The sequence below is a fragment of the Spinacia oleracea genome, chromosome 6 (assembly GCF_020520425.1).
Source record: "Spinacia oleracea cultivar Varoflay chromosome 6, BTI_SOV_V1, whole genome shotgun sequence".
In the NCBI taxonomy this organism is placed as follows: domain Eukaryota; kingdom Viridiplantae; phylum Streptophyta; class Magnoliopsida; order Caryophyllales; family Amaranthaceae; genus Spinacia; species Spinacia oleracea.
The window spans coordinates 56,539,361-56,555,748 of record NC_079492.1 but is presented as its reverse complement, the minus strand read 5'-3'; the positions used below and the strand labels follow the sequence as shown (position 1 = coordinate 56,555,748).

General features: G+C 37.8%; 1 protein-coding gene and 1 pseudogene across 5 annotated transcripts; one reads left to right on the top strand and one right to left on the bottom strand.

Annotated features, from left to right (window-relative positions):
- The first annotated feature begins 2,013 nt into the window (after positions 1-2,013).
- LOC130464680 (uncharacterized) lies at positions 2,014-2,114 on the top strand (annotated as a pseudogene).
- A 2,831-nt stretch (positions 2,115-4,945) lies between these two features.
- LOC110786467 (uncharacterized) lies at positions 4,946-10,247 on the bottom strand. 5 transcript variants are annotated; one of them, XM_021991022.2, is made up of 7 exons: positions 10,011-10,247; positions 9,839-9,909; positions 7,434-7,515; positions 6,887-6,989; positions 5,462-5,528; positions 5,267-5,368; positions 4,946-5,164 (listed from the first exon to the last, which is right to left on the bottom strand). In XM_021991022.2, the coding sequence occupies exons 1-7, from the start codon at positions 10,057-10,059 to the stop codon at positions 5,042-5,044; spliced, it is 597 nt and encodes a 198-aa protein (XP_021846714.1). In that variant the 5' UTR covers positions 10,060-10,247; the 3' UTR covers positions 4,946-5,041. The 5 variants fall into 5 exon arrangements, 4 of the variants coding, with proteins under 4 accessions (XP_021846714.1, XP_021846715.1, XP_021846716.1 ...); XM_021991023.2 differs by having other exon boundaries at positions 4,946-5,159; XM_021991024.2 differs by lacking the exon at positions 5,267-5,368 and having other exon boundaries at positions 10,011-10,245.
- Between the last annotated feature and the right edge of the window lie 6,141 nt (positions 10,248-16,388).

Here is a 16,388-nt window from a genome sequence, read left to right as displayed (position 1 = left end):
TCAACTTTCACACAACTTTTCATCTTAGAGCAACAATGTTCATCAATTGCAAGCTTGAAACTAGCCTTGGCGTCTCCTGCTTTCAAGGTGATTAGTCCTCCTTGCACATCGATAAGAGCACCCGCGGTGGCCAAAAATGGCCTCCCCAAGATAATGGGGGTATGGGCATCCTCATCAATGTCCAAGACGACGAAATCCACTAGGAAAGTAAGCTCGCAACCAACTAAGGGAACATCCTCAACCTTGCCAATAGGGTACTTGACCGAACGGTCGGAAAGTTACAAGGTGATGTTAGTTGGGACAAGGTCACCAACTTAAAGCTTGGGGAACACCGAATAAGGCATTAGACTAACTCTAGCACCCAAATCACACAAGGCATTGCTCATTTCAAGCTCCTTAATAGCACAAGGGATAGAAAAACTACCCGTGTCTTTGAGTTTGGGTGGCTTTTGGTTAAGAATGATAGCACTACAATTCTCGGTGAGGTTCACCGTCTCCTTTACGTCGCAATCCCGCTTCCCACTCAAGATTTCCTTGAGAAACCTTGAGTAGGTAGGCATTTGTTTCAATGCGTCCGTAAAGGGGAGAGTGATGTGCAATTTTCGAAGAACATCAAGGAATTTTGAGAATTTCACATCTAACTTGTGCCTTATGAATCTTTGGGGATAGGGAAGTTTAGGAGTGGGGAGAGGTAGGAGAGTTTCCTCCTTTAGTATAGGAGTTTCACCTTCATCATTGATGGGAGGCTCCTCTTCTACCACATCATTGTCACTAGACTCAATGACTCCCTCTTGATCCTTCCCATTGGGCTTAGAAACCTTATTAGCTCTAGGAACATCATCTAAAATCCTCCCACTCCTTGTCACTATGGCATTCATTTGCTTTGGAGCATGACTTTGGGGTGGGAGACTAGCATGTGCATGATGTTCCCTAAAGGTATTTGCAAGTTGAGCTAATTGGTTTTCAATCATCTTCAATTGAGTGATGGATTGTTTGAATCCATCCTCAAACTCGACATTCTTCTTGGCTTGCGCCCCCACAAACGACTCCATGAGAGCCTCTAGATTAGACTTGAGAGGCGGGAGTGGTGGAGGTGCAATGCCATAACCACTAAGGTTTGATTGATATTGGTTGCCAAAGGTCCTCGGTCCATTGAATCCGGGAGGTGGCAATTGAGATGCACCATAAGGACCTCCCGAGTTCAAAGGATAACCCCCACTTGAGGCACCCCTAAATTGCCCATAAGAGTAGTTATAACCCCCTCCAACTTGATGGTTGGGATTATAACTCCCTTGGTTGTATTGGGCTTGATTTCCAAAACCTTGAGGTTGACCATAGGGCGCTTGGCTTTGATAGCCTTGCGCTCTATAGCCACCTCGATTTTGGCTATCAAACCCACTTCCTTGGCCATAGCCTTGGGGGGAACCATACATAGAAGGCCCTCTAGGTTGCCTAGCAAAATTTGGATTATTAGGGTTATCATTCCTAGACCTCTCATTTAAGGCATTAGCATACTCTACATCAAAATCGCCTTCATACGAAGGGCCATAATCCACAAAGGACAATTTATGAACTAAGGGGCATGCAATGGGGGAGTGACTAAAGTCTTGGCAATTTTTGCAAAAGGAGGTGCCCGGAGGCATTGTATCATAAGAACTACCCTTGCTCTTCCCCTTATTGAGAAGAGTGGCCGAGGGAGGTGGAATTGTATACGGTGATGGCGGTTGGCTTGGTGTGTTTTCGAGCTTCTCCAATCGCGAGCTAAGCTACTCTATCAACTGTGCTTGCTCTATGGCGTACACCGAACCCTTACCATCTTCACTCCTACCTTTCCCATCATAATTCCTTGTGCCTACATGCCAAGATTGGTAGTTTTGAACTACATCCTCAATGATTTCCTCTATTTGGTTCTTAGTTTTGTTCATGATGGGACCTCCCGCGCCCGCATCAAGACTTGTCTTTGAACTTGGACTCAACCCTAAGTAGAATGTTTGAAGCAACAACCATTTAGGGATCCCATGGTGAGGGCATTCCCTTTGGTACTCCTTAAAACGATCCCAAACTTCGAAGAGTGACTCATCTCGCCTTTGCTCAAAGGATTGAATCTTGTGGAGACACTCCGCCGTCTTCCCATGCGAATAGAACTTGTTTAAGAATGCACTCGTCACCTCGGTCCAAGTGCGAAGTGAGTTGGGCTTGACCTCCTTGTCAAGCCAATCACTTGCTCGCCCAAGTAGAGAGAACCGAAACAATGTCAACCTCACGTAATCCGATGTGACACCATTGTGCTTTATTGTGTCACAATAGTGCTCGAATTGTTTGAGATGTTCGTGAGGTGATTCATTACTCTTCCCACAAAAGGGGTGGCTTTGGACCAAATTGATCAAGGCGGGCTTGATCTCAAAGTTGTTGGCACCCGTTGTGGGGGCTTGAATACCACACGTTGGTTCGAATGCCCCCGGTATTCCCAAGTTCTTAACCGGGAGCGCTATGTTCTCAAAAACTTGCTCACTCTCTTGTTGTTCCTCACCAACACTCAACAATTCGAATCTGTTATGGCTTGATGAGCTAGACCGTACACGCCTTAGTCTCCTAAGTGTCCTCTCCAATTCGAGGTCAAGAAGATGGAGGGTCCTTTGACGAGCACGCCCCCTAACAAGCATACAAACTCAATAAAAACCGTGAGCAATGCCAAGGAAAAAAGAAAGCTAAGCGAAATTGCAATGTTTTTGTATTTTCTAATAATGAACTAGTCTCAACTTAAACTCAAAAACAACAACCGTTCCCCGGCAACGGCGCCATTTTGAAAAGGCGTTTTTCCGTCTTTGATAGATCAACGCCACAATCAATCAAAATTTATAGAACCACTAGACTAACCAACTATATGGACTATAGTGGCAAGTAAAGGGATCGTCCCAAAGAAACGATGGTTCTCGAGTTTAAATGTCAAGCTAATTCGAACAAGAGGATTGATTTGAGCTATCACTATTAAGCCAAACTAACAATTAAACTAGATTGAATCAAGGAAGGGAAGCGTTAGGGAGTTGGGGATAGTCTAGGGATATCGGGGGAAATGAACTACCATCTAGCAATCATGAATGATGTAATGAAATAGCACATAGGGGAATGAAAACTAATGACGTACTCGCTACCTCTCGGATAGAGCACGCGAAGCAACCTAGCCTATAGAAAAGCTTTCGCATAGTCCTAAGCTAGATTAGCTTGCATATAATAGGAACTATCATTCACTTGCATGAATTAGGCTTATAATGTCTTGCCAAACCTACATCATACATTCCAATCTAATTCAATCAACTAGCATTTGCAACTACTACTCAATTGATCATGGAAAATCCTAGCACTAAATCAATTTAATCACATCAATCATTCATCAATCAAATCATCAAGTTCCCCTAATTAAGCCCCTAGATTCTCCCCTTTCCCTAACCTAAATCTACTCACTAGCCATTCTAGGAATCAAGAAATCCGTTGATACTAAGCTAGCAATCATGAAATTGAAGGAATAAGAGGAGATAATCAAGAATTCAATTGCAAACTAAAATCAACAACTAGAGAATTGAGAATTAAAATCAAAGCAAAAGAAGTTCAAGAAGTTGAAGAACAATCAAAGAACTATGACAAATTAGCATGAACAAAATACTAAGAACTTGAATTAAATTGCAAGAAAAAGAGAAAAGTTGAAGAAATTACAGATTTGAAGCTTGAAATCAATGAGTTTCTCTCTATAGAACACTAGCTTGAAGAGAAAACCTTCTAAAACTTCCTAAATTCTATTTCTGAAATTCACTATTTTTAATAAAAATAATGAAAATTCTATTTATACAAACCCCTAAAAATGAGAAGTTTAAACTCAAAAAGGGGATCCCGCGCAGCCGTGCGAACGAGCATACCCAGCTGCGATCGCATCAGTGAGAGCGGGCCCTGATTCCATGCGAACGTGTTAAGCGACGATTTTTCTTCTTCGATCCGTGCGATCGTTCTCACAACCCGTGCGATCGCACAGGCCTGACTTAGCCAAATTCTCAGAAATCTTCATGTGCTCGCACGGAAAATCAGTGCGAGCCCACCAAAAATTCGTGCGAGCGGGCTCTTCTCTGTGCGATCGCACGAAATCCCAAATAGTTCCTGCATCGTTCACTACTACAAAAACACCTTCTCGTGTCGCCTCTAAATTGCCTTTAGTGTCGCCTATGGTGCGACTCTGAAGCTAGGGACTCTAAATCTTTTTGGTGTTTTGGAGTCGCCCCTTTGAGGCGACACGAATGTTATTATACATGTCGCCTGTTATGGAAGAGGCGACACTGAAGATATATTTTCCAAAAAATTAATTTATTAATTAATCATTCCGAGTCACCTATTATAATAAGAGGCGACACGAAAGGTATTTTCTAATTATTTTAAAAGAATTAATTAACCTTTAATGTCGCCTCTAATCTCTATAGGCGACACGGAAAATATTATCCGAAATTATTTTTATAAACTTTTTAATTATACGAGTCGCCTCTAAAGTTTATAGGCGACACGAAAAAATATTTTCCGGATATTTTTATTAAATTTGTTAATAATCGAGTCGCCTAATATACTAAGAGGCGACACGAAAGATGTTTTGCACAATTAATTTTATTAAGCTAATTACCTTTAGAGTCGCCTCTTAATGTTGCGGGCGACACGAAAAGTATTTTCCGAATTATTTTTAAAACGTTTTTACCCATTTTGAGTCGCCTATTATACCAAAAGGCGACACCGAAAGTATTTATTTTTTTTTAAAAATATATTAATTAACCATAAGGAGTCGCATGTAATTATAGGAGGCGACACCTAAAGTGTGTATTATGTTTTTAGTTTTTTTTTTTATTTTGTTCTCGCTAATTTAAATTATTCTACGTACGTAATAAATTCACAAAAATAATAAATAGAGCTGAGATTTGCGAAAATATTTTTGTATTAATTCAAACAAGAAAGTTGGTTCAACAAGTGTAAATAATTGTATTCCAAAAAATATCCTACAATTTGTTATAGTTTAATTTCTATCTCTGAAAACTAGAAAATGATTACAAACAACTACTAATAAAATATCTACTCCATTTTTCTCGAACATCGTCGATCTCCTCTTGAGTGTACGGGTTTGGAGAAAATATCTGTACTTCAACAAAATAATGTATTAATTAGTAAAGTTTGGATAAAAGCTAGCGCATGTATAGTAACCGCTGAGATAAAATAATAACAAAAATACATGTACATGTACCTCTTCCACATTACTAATACTTTGTAATCGAAGTAAAACTATTTGATACATGTACTTCATGACGTAATAGCCACATTCAAGCATTTTCGGTTCACGAGAACACTAAGATACAAATATAATACACATTAAATTAAAGAATAACATATATATGAATAAATTACGATAAAAATAATCATCAAACTAATTAAATCTTACTATAATTTCTTTCCATCTTAGAGACTTTCGAGATCCTTTGTTATTGGCTTGCCAAGTCCGATAACTCCTAAACATGAGAACAATTGTTCCAAGTATTATTAGTTGTAGACTCTTGAAACACGGTTAATAACTTGCGTGGCATATATCAGTCATTTGAAGACTCTTGAAACTGAACAGATACATCAGATACATGCATAATTAAAGGACAGCTCCATCTACACCACTAATACAGTTTCCTAAACTATGATACGCTCAGTAACAGCATTGTTCAATATGCATGTGATCACCGATTTATCCTGTAATACTTTCAATTCTTAAAATCAAATGACCCCAAAATTAAAGAGAACCAAATGAATAATCCTTGCTGTATGGATATTCAAAAAGCAGATGTTTGTGAGATTCACTATCCTACCCACAAATTCCACAACTATCAGTTTCACTAATGTGCAATTTAAATAATTGTTGCCTAGTCTGTAGCCTCCCAAGCATAACAAGCCAAACTATGAATCTATGCTTGGGCATAGTAAACCGATTCCAGACCAACTTGATCCAATGCATTTGTTATATTGTCTAGATAACATTGTTAGTGTTATATACATTAATACATATGGCTTGTTTTATACTCTGTAGGTGGTAGTAACTACTCCATAGTAAGGTTCTCAGCTTACTATGAAAGTTTAATTGTTGATTATATCTGTATAGGGAACATATCTTCTTGATTTTTGTTCAATTAGGCTCCAAGATACCAGTTTTCATTATTAAGATACAACCTTATTATAGCTTTGAAATATTGTGCATCATACTGTTCTTTGGTTTGAAACTTTGCATTCCACTAATGTATAATGGAAAATTAGAACATAGTAATTAGTTAAGACTGCGACTACTGAAATGTGCAAAATAGATGTTATGTTTTGCGAAAATCTATTAGGTTGCTGAAATGAAAGACCATATACTTTCAGTTTTTGAATAACAGCATATCCAATACAGCACATATCAACAAGCTAACATCTCAATTGTGTCTCTTAACCAAGAAAAAAGGGAGTAGAACAGTTTAAGATTACAAACTCAAGCCTGTCAACTACTCTTTAATTCAGTACCAACGCGTTGATGTATCTGTCAACTACTCTTTAATTCAGTTTCTTAAGCTCAATTACTGAAAATTAAACAAACAATGCATTGCATGCACTGGAGCTCAATTACTGTAATTCTTTTATTTTTTATTTTTTATTTTTTCCTGAACTATTGTAAAGCTTTACAAGCTATTCTAATAACTGGTGTTTGTATTCCTTTGTTGTCACTTAATGATGTCCCAAATACAACCATGTCAAACCGAAAGGTAACACAGTGCTTCACCATCTTTTACAACCACTTACTAAGAAGAATTAATTATTAAAACCTAAACAAAACAGAAAATTAAATGCATACCTAGGATCAAGGTTTGCTAAACCTATCACATTATTTAACCTTGGAATGTCCCTCAAATCAACAGGAAGCAGTTTGTAACGATCTCCAAGAACTTCCCCATTTTCTGCACAAGCCAAGTTTTCGGTTAAACGAAAATTTGTAGCAGTCAGGAGGGATACGAAATGGTCCAGATGGAATACTCATAAACATTCAGAATATTTCAACGTAATTGCGTTAAGGATTTCAATGTTTCAAAGTAGCAGAAGCCACCATATTCTAAAGAAACTTCATGACACACAAATGCCAGAACCGAATGATATGTTAAGACTAGGCAGTATAGAAATAACATTAATCCTGCACCTATATTCAAATTAATTTTATTCTTGCAAATGCCATGCCAAAAATATTTTATTAATCGCACTCTATTAAGAACAAACATAAGCAAAAAAGATAGAAGCTCACTATGAGGGTATAACTACATGAAAAAGTGTCAATGTGTTCTAAATCAATTACTTGAATGTTCACGTGTTGACTTACCGAATTCTAACAAGAATTATAAATGTATTACCTCGGGAAATTGTAGAAGTTGGACCAAGTTTTTCTCTCAACTCATTGTGATACTCGATTAATGTTGCCTTCTTGCTAGTCACCTACAGAGAAAATGCAACATCTCAGAAATTAAATAAAGAAATATGCATTCTCAACAGACATGTGGGACTTGGGATCCCACAAGACAGAAGTCCAAGAAAGTCCAAGAAGTCCAATAATTATATTAGCTGAAGGAAAAAGGAGAACAAACAATGAGGACAAGCTGTCCTCTGATCTAGAAAAAAAAGTTACAAATTTTCCCAATTTCTTTGTACCTTCCCAACCAAGTAACTCTTGAAAACCCCACCAGCCTTACCCCACAAAGATGCTAAAAATGTGACCTTGCCCTCAATAAATCAGAAGGTAATGGAACTCGGGAAAAAGGCCCTTAAATTTCTCTCCAATTTCTTAACTTGTATAATGATTCCTACACCGGGAATAAAGTTAATATATTATTGTATTCTGATTCTTTGATTTGGTAAAGCATGTAGATTGGAAACCTCATTGATTGCCTTTTCTTTATTGACAGATTAACGAAGCAGAAATGAAATCCCTAAACCAGCAAAGAAGAATAGAAGAGCTAGAAGCTCAGCTCCCAGAAGCTGAAGATATAGTGAGTAACCTTAGAGTAGAGCTGAATGAAGCGCATATGAAGTTGGAGGAAATGAAAAATAACCAAACGGCAAGTGCACCGAATATGACTGAAAAGTCTCACCATGAGGCAGGAACCAAACTTCCTGAGAATGGGCTATCTAAAGCTGTTTCAGCTGCACAAACTAATTCGGTGAACAAATCAGCAAATGGGAATTATGTTTCAAATAATTATTCAGAGAATTTTGGTTACTCTGGGGATCCAGTTGTTCCTTCAATAATTGTGAGAAGCAAAAAACCTAAGCTGTATAGAAACGGGTGCAAGAAGAGATTACATGCTTATAAAGGGAACCCGATATATAGAAAGGGTCATTCTCCTCTTTTTGGAGAATCGGATGATTTAAAAAATGAGAAAGCCAGAAAAGAAGATAAAGAAGGGGTTGATATTGCATTATCTTCAGAGATGAAATATCTATGACAATAAAGAAGAAAATAGCATGGACAAAACTAGTAGCAAACCTCAAGCATTGACATCATTCCGTAAGAGAAGGAAAAGAGCTGTTAGATACAGAAGAAGTAATGCTTCTACACTAAACTCTGTTCATGTTCTGGTCAAGGAAACAGTTTATGATCTTCCAAACTCTCAAACATGCTTACCTGGTTCTCATGACATTCATGAAACTATTGGTAATAAAGATAAGGATTCCCACTCACAGGTCTCACACTCACCTTCAATAGTACCATTTGGTGATTCTGAAATGGAAGAATCATCAGAACGTGTAGCAACTACCCGAGGTGATGAAACCGAGGTTCTTGCCCTCAATAAATCAGAAGGTAATGGAACTCGGGAAAAAGGCCCTTGAATTTCTCTCCAACCACTGACCACATAATAGCCATGAAAGCATTGTGAATGTGCAATAACAACCTCTTCTTCTCACCAAAACCCCCTAATGAAAATTTGCATTCTTACCATGTCAGTGATCGTCGTCTCCTATTGCGGCACTGGAATGACGTCTGACCTTAGTCTAAACTATGATCGCCCAAGATCATATGGGATACATGTAAGTCCAGGATATGTGAAAGGGGTCGCGACTTATATGGTGATGGATAACTTGGAGATCAAACCAATGCCAATAGCTCTTGTCAGGTCTGTTACCAAGGATTTTGATTCTATTGTGGAGAAACAGGTTCAACTCGGCTACCAGGAGGTAAATATATACTATTTGCAGAATCATAAATTGTAATCAACTTAAAGGAAAGTCTTTACGTGTATTTGATGATTTTGTGTGTGATTATTTTAATAGGCAATGGCACTTCTGAAAGCATCTTTGGATAAGCAAGTGTAGCATATATGTATTATGATCTGTTTATGAATGTTCTGTGATAAGACGAGCAAATGTTTCCACTTGCGCATATGTAAATACTCCTTCATTTTGACAACCAATTACATCACCAAAGTTAGCTAATATTTGCAGCTTTATTCTATATGTTCAACAACCAATTACATCACCCTCGGCTAAAGTATCCAACTTTACAACTTAACCACCCGTTTGAATCCAATATTGCAAATTATTTTACCTTCTAATTCTGATAATCTAATGAAAGTTCAAGAGAGTTCATTTCAGACACATAACACCAGTAAAATATGGCACACGAACCTAATTAATGATCCAAAAACCACAATTAACTTAACCCATAATTTAAACAATCAATAAAACACACACAATGAACCCAGAATGTAAAAATCAATTAAAAATCCAATTAAAAATCTAACCTAGCGTGAATAAGCCTAACCCTAGTTTTCATTTGAGGGCGAGACCAATTGTAGGCGATTGATCCAGTGATCCCACTCAGCCATAAACATCCTGCAATCAATCACCAAAATCAATTCCATAAGTATTCAGAAATTTAACCTATTAGGGGAAAAATCAATTATAATTTAATTGGGAAGAATTATGAAAATTACCGACGGTATGAAGCTTATGTTGAACGACCCATGACATGACTGACTCCATCGTGGTCTTGGATTCTTCCGCTATTGTTAACGATTAGGTTGATTAAGATATTGAAAGAGGGGAGAGAATGGGATATAGAGGGTGGAGCGGGAAAGCGGTTGAGGAGAGAGAGAGGAAGATGTAGGCAATCAAAACTTTACCACTTTGGTAGTAATAATAGTCTAGCTAATAACTTCCCTCAAAAAAAAAAATTTGTCTAGCTAATAATCGAAATCAATTACATATATTAAAATTTTCTAGCTCCTCAACTTTTAAGAAAAAAAATTGAAATAAAATTATGGACGGAAAGGTGTCGCCTGTTATATGTGCGACACCAAAACTTTTAGAGTCCCATTTTATATCTAATGCGACACTAACGGTTTTCATTTGGTTTTAAAAAAAAAAAAATAGGTGTCGCCTGTTATTAATTGTCGACACCAAAACTTTTTGAGTCTCGTTTTAAAACGCAGCCGACACTGAAAGTATTTAATTTGAATTTTTAAAAAAATATTAAAATGAATATTAAGAAGAAATAGGTGTCGCCTCAAATTAATGTGCGACACCAAAACTTTTAGAGTCCCATTTTAAAACACAGGCGACACGCTAGCCTCTTTGATATATCTGCTAGCAACTTTCTGTGTCGCCTGTTTTATAAAATGGGACTCTAAATGTTTTGGTGTCGCACATTAATTTGAGGCGACACTAAAAGGGCGACTTATAATGGTGTTTTTGTAGTATTGGTTTTTCGCTTTCGTGCGAGCACACACTCCTGGGGAACGAGCGCACGAGCTTGCTTGACTTTGGAGATCACTTTGCTGACCCGTGCGAACACACAGAAATTCTGTGCGATCGCACGGGCTCAGTTCGAGCAATTCTCAAGTCTTTTCCATCATTTCCAACATTTTTACCTGAAAAGTTCATAGATGGAATAAGGGGATAAAATGCAACAAAACTATACAAAACTAACAAAAGCATAATAAAATTATATAAAATCCTAGGCCTAGAGCGACATAAATGCTGCTCATCAGGAGGCAAAGAGAGAATTAGGGTTTCTCTTTTCTCCTAGGGTTGTGTGTAATCTGAATTGTGTACTGGGAAAACATTAGTTTAGGTTATTAGAATAACCTAGATAATCAGCAAGCCAACCGACCAAGGCCTAAGGCCATTGGCCGGCCAGCAAGCCCACGAGGAGCTTTATGCACGCACAACAATGTGGGTCGTGGGCCGCGAGCTGCTTGCTTTGTGCCTTGTCCGCACGCGCCACACAGCAGCGAGGCTCATGGGCCAGCGCTGCATTGCCATGCACGCTGCGCCCGTGGGCCTTGCGCTTGTGCGCTCCGGCTCGTGGGTTGCTTTCGTATTACGATTAAATTATCCTTCGACAATTTATTTATCGTTTCGTACTTGACGATCCAATGTCGTACGATATGATTATTCGTCTCGCCTAGCTTACGAATATACGCAATACGATATACGATTTCACGATCCAATGTTTAATCGTATAATTATGTTTTTCCGAACTAAATTCCCGAAAACCTATTAAATGAATTTCCGATTCATTTAATCCGGTGATCTGTTACGTGCCATTGGTGTGACCTTGTAGGTTCAGTCAAGAGTAAGTTGTGAGCTTAATATTCATTAGAACTCATTGATCGGAAGCATTGCTCCAGCAAGCTGTTCCGATCACTTGATCTCACTGAATTAATTGTTCGCAATTAATCTTAACCTTTGTATTAGACTAAATGCACCTTGGTTGGAGGACAAATTTCCTTCAGTCTTCCACTTGTCATTCAGACAAGTGTGCATTCACATTCCTTTGTCACTTAGTGTTACTTACGGAACATAAGGTAAGATCCAAGCCATCCTTATTAGGTCCAAAAGTGTTTCTCGGATTACAGAGCGCAACTGTTAAACTTTTGCAGAAGGTTAAGCCTTAACCATTCTGAGCACGGCCATGCATTTTCACAGTATACTCTTCGAGAGGCCTTGTTACACAACAACACAATATCCTATCAAAAATAGGAGGACAATCAATTCTTGCAATCTATGAACAGTCACTTTGATTCATAGTACGCCCAAAAACTGCTTTTATAGCCTCCTATTACGGTGCGACGTTTAGCTAGCATCAAAGCGAACTAATTCTCAAACGAGCAGACATAATCGCTCATGTTCCGAGGAACGGTTCTAATCACCATTAATGAGAACTACATATGAAATGACTTTAATCTCTTAAAGTGTTCTAATGGTCAATCCGATACAAGATCCAATAAGTATCTATGCAAAAGATTCTGACATCCAGTCACTCTAGTTCAAGAAACAGAACTAAGTAATCTACTTGCAATCTAATCTTCATTAGTCATTGGTCGTCCACCTTTCAATGACCTGGATTAGGGATCCTTTGTGACTTCGATATTCAACTTCACTTATGCGTGTTTCTTTGTCGAAGAATCCATCTTGACATCCCATTCGAATGATTTGAATCACATGGACTTATCATTTAATACTAAACCAAGATTAAATTAACAATGAAATATAATTTCATAAATGATAAATGTTTAAACCAAATGCTTACCAATTTGTGGGCCTCAAACCCAAAATCAAGCATTTAATGTTTTATTGATATAGGCCTTTCACCCAATACTTAAAACATTCATGGAATTCAAACTTGATTCCATTTCTGCATATGAATGTTGTGTCTCATTCAATGTAGAGGTTTAGTTTATCAGACTTTGCTATCCTTAGCATCTTTTCTATCGAAAGCCTTTCGATGTAAGATGAAAAGATCTTTGAATATGTTTCTAGAATGATCTAGTCTTTCGTTGCTGTTTATAGAATGATAATCATTTCTAAAATAGAAAATCATCCAGGTAGCAGAGTTGTGATCAACCTGAGTTCATTGAAGAACTCCCACTAAAAACAATTCCCTTTTATTGCTTCTCAGGCAACAATGAATTCATTTTAATTATGTAGAATTTCAAATGATGCTTTCCTTTTGGAATGCTCCAACCAGTTCACATAGATGTGGGAGATACATCTTTCAACTGAGAACTTGGAAACTAATCATTGATTCAGTTTCCCATGCATGACATATGGTTTAGAACCTATGTTTCCCGTGTATGTTTGTGGTTTGCCTAACAACAAGTTTCAACTTTTGCTTAGCAAAATGCATGTAGCATCAAAACTTTAGTTATCTTCACTTCCTCTTATCAAGTGCTCATCCTACATATCCAAATGTATTGGATGTTCTTGATACTGTTCCAATGATCTTTGATCCAGATCAATAGAGATTTGTATAAACTCGTCACGATCCAATGTTCACGAGTGATCTTGGCGATCTATATATCACATTATACATGATTGATTGTAATGCAAAACCATTCGCATTTTAAAATCTATCCATGTAACTTTTAGCTTTATTCTGTTTCAAGAGATACTGAATCTTGCTAAAATCTTGGCATTGCCATGTGATATAAGGTGAAGGCACCTCTTCAAGGTTCTTCATGCTTAACTCTAGTGATAACAGCCTAGCTTTATACTTAGTTAAAGCATTCATAACTTAGACTTACTCATATGGGTTGAGAGTCTCTTTTGAGTCTCTCCATTGTGTTTGATATAGTAATTACTTTTATAGAATCCAAACAACGCTTTAGATCCTATTCAATAGATCTTTAACCCAGTATATTCTAAGTTTCGCCGTGGTTCTAATATTGACAAATACTTTCAAATCTAACCATTTAGAATTTGAATGTCATTTTCAATACAGAGATATGTATCTCATACGTAGAACCAATAAACTTGACTTGGCTCCCACTAAACTCCTCATCTATAAGATGATCCATATTTTCATAAAGCTATGATTGCTCAATAGCCTTTTAGACAAATATAGTCCAATTCCCACTTGCATGCTTTAATATACGAATAGATTTCTTAAGCTTGCTCTTTTATCTAGCATCCAAAACTTTTACATTGTGTGATGTACACAATTCCTTTCTACAAGTCCAATTGAGGAAGGTGTTTCGTTTTCCAATTGCCATATTGCTATATGCAATGATTGCTAGATTTATCCAAAATAGTTCAAGAATTCCGACTTGGTGAAAAAGATTTCAATATTATCAACGCCGTGAAGTTGTTTACAATCTTTAACCACCAATCTATCTTTTCTTTTGTATGTGTATACAATATCATATTTGTATGTTTTGAAAACATGTTTGCAACCAATGGGAGTAGACTCTTTATGCAAATCAACGTTGTGTGTTTAGAAAACATGTTTGCAACTAATGGGAGTGAACCCTTTATGCAAATCAACCAAATCATAGATTAGATTCTTTAAGATAAAGGTGCTTTGGATAAAATGGCCTCAAACCATTTTGTATGGCCTCGAACCTTACTTATGTTTTTGATGGCCTCAAACCATACTTGGGAATTTTTAATTCGTCGTAGCTAACCTGTAAGTCGTATGTTTTTAAAGAACTTTCCAAAGTCTTCATAGTTTTCATTCGTCAAGATATCTATGTATCTATCTTGGTTGAATTCTATTCCTTATACGCTTTACCTAGGTATTGAACATCAAACGTTACTATCTATAAAGACATTACTCAAGTCCTTTGAGTATTAGGATTCTCTTGAAGAACTTCTAAAGTCTTCCTGAAGCTCTTCCAAAGGCTTCTAAGTACGGAGCTTTTCCAAAGACTCCTAAGTATCCTACATTTGTTTGTTGCTTGACTCGAAGTCCATTCGAGGTCATTTTTCTCCCACTTTCCTTTTTGGAAATGTGATGGTTTCCTAAAAGACATTATCTTAAGCAACAACCATATGTTCTTAGATTTGTGGTAGAATCAATACCTTTTGTTTCTATGAGTCGCTCATAAAGAAACATATATCTACTCTTGAGTTTGTTTGATGTAAACACTAACTCCCACTGGGTTTGACAACCCTAGAGATATATGCACTGAAAAGATGTACTGAACCGAAGTTCAATTCTTATGACATCTTATCCTTAGCTTTGAAAACTTTGTTTAGTGTGATAGTCACTTGAGAGTATCATTTAAAAACTATATAGGAAAATAGTCGTGATTATCGTTATTCGAAATAGATTCCGATTTCTCCATTTGGACATACCATATTCTTATGGAACTTCAATTGTCATATTGCCATATAAACAATCTAGGTAATCTTTCTTGGCTTATGCAAACATCACCTTGACCCAGCCTAGATGTTCCAAAATTCTTGCCAAGTTGATTTTATACCCTTTTTGTGAATTACATTAAAGCATTTCACACATTTCACTTTGAGTAAATATAGCCATATTTTCTCAAAATCTTGTGAAAATAGGTAAGTCATAAAATCCATCTTTGGCCCATGAACTTCATTGTCTAGAAACACCTAACTGAAGGAAATAATGCCCTTGGTCCAAGTATGCATTCTATGTTAAGTCTAATAAATGCGGTTCAGTATTAATTAACAAGTTAATAATTCAGTGAGATCAAGTGAGCTGAATGCCTAGCTAGAGGCCGCTTCAGTTCAAGTGGAATTAATGATATTAATCCACAGCTTACTCTTGACTGAACCCGTAGGGTCACACAAATAGTACGTAAACGGATCAAGTATTTAATGGCATTAAATACTCTATCTATGAATATTCGGAACCGACGGATCTTGGTTTCAGTGGGAGCTAAGATCGTCACAGGCAAGAAATGAATACTCCGGAAACGATGATATTGCCGGAAACGGAAATATGGATCGTATCGGAAATATAAATATTATCCAAGTCGTAGATGTTGCCGGAAACGGAAACATGGTACGTATCGGAAAATATTATCGGAAATGGAAATATTGCCAGAATCGGAAATATTGCCGGAAACGGAAATATTGTCAGAATCGGAAATATTACCGGAATCGGAAAATAATTCCGGAAACCGAAATATTAAATATTTGTTCGAAACGGAAATTAATTCCGGAATCGGAAATATTAAATATTGTTCGTATCGGAAATGAATTCCGGAATCGGAAAATTTAATCGGAAGCGCATCGTACGAATAAGCATCGGACGAGGCCTGCCGGACGAGGCCCAGCACGAAGCCAGGCCATCGCCCAGCAAGCCAAGCGCGCCGCACAAACAGCCATGCCAGGCCCAGCGCAAGGCCAGGCCCAGCAGGCTGCGCAGCGCGCACAGCGCGCACAGCACGCGCAGCGCGCAGCGCGCGCGGGCGCTGCGTGGGCTGCTGCTCGCGCGCACGCATGGGGCCCATCGTGGCTGCCGTGCGTGTGTGTGCAAGTGTTTGTGTTCGTGCACGTTTCCTAAAACATGCAGAGTTCGGTTAATGATTAAATTCCTAATTCTATTTGATAAA

What these genes read in the sequence shown, in the direction of transcription:
- LOC110786467 (XM_021991022.2), bottom strand. Translation starts at nt 10,059, where the DNA reads ATGGAGTCAGTCATGTCATGGGTCGTTCAACATAAGCTTCATACCGTC. An exon ending in TTAGCAAACCTTGATCCTAG is followed by an intron (nt 5,529 to 6,886) that starts GTATGCATTTAA and finishes TCTCATGTTTAG; the next exon opens with GAGTTATCGGACTTGGCAAG. An exon ending in TAAGATGGAAAGAAATTATA is followed by an intron (nt 5,369 to 5,461) that starts GTAAGATTTAAT and finishes TTTGTATCTTAG; the next exon opens with TGTTCTCGTGAACCGAAAAT.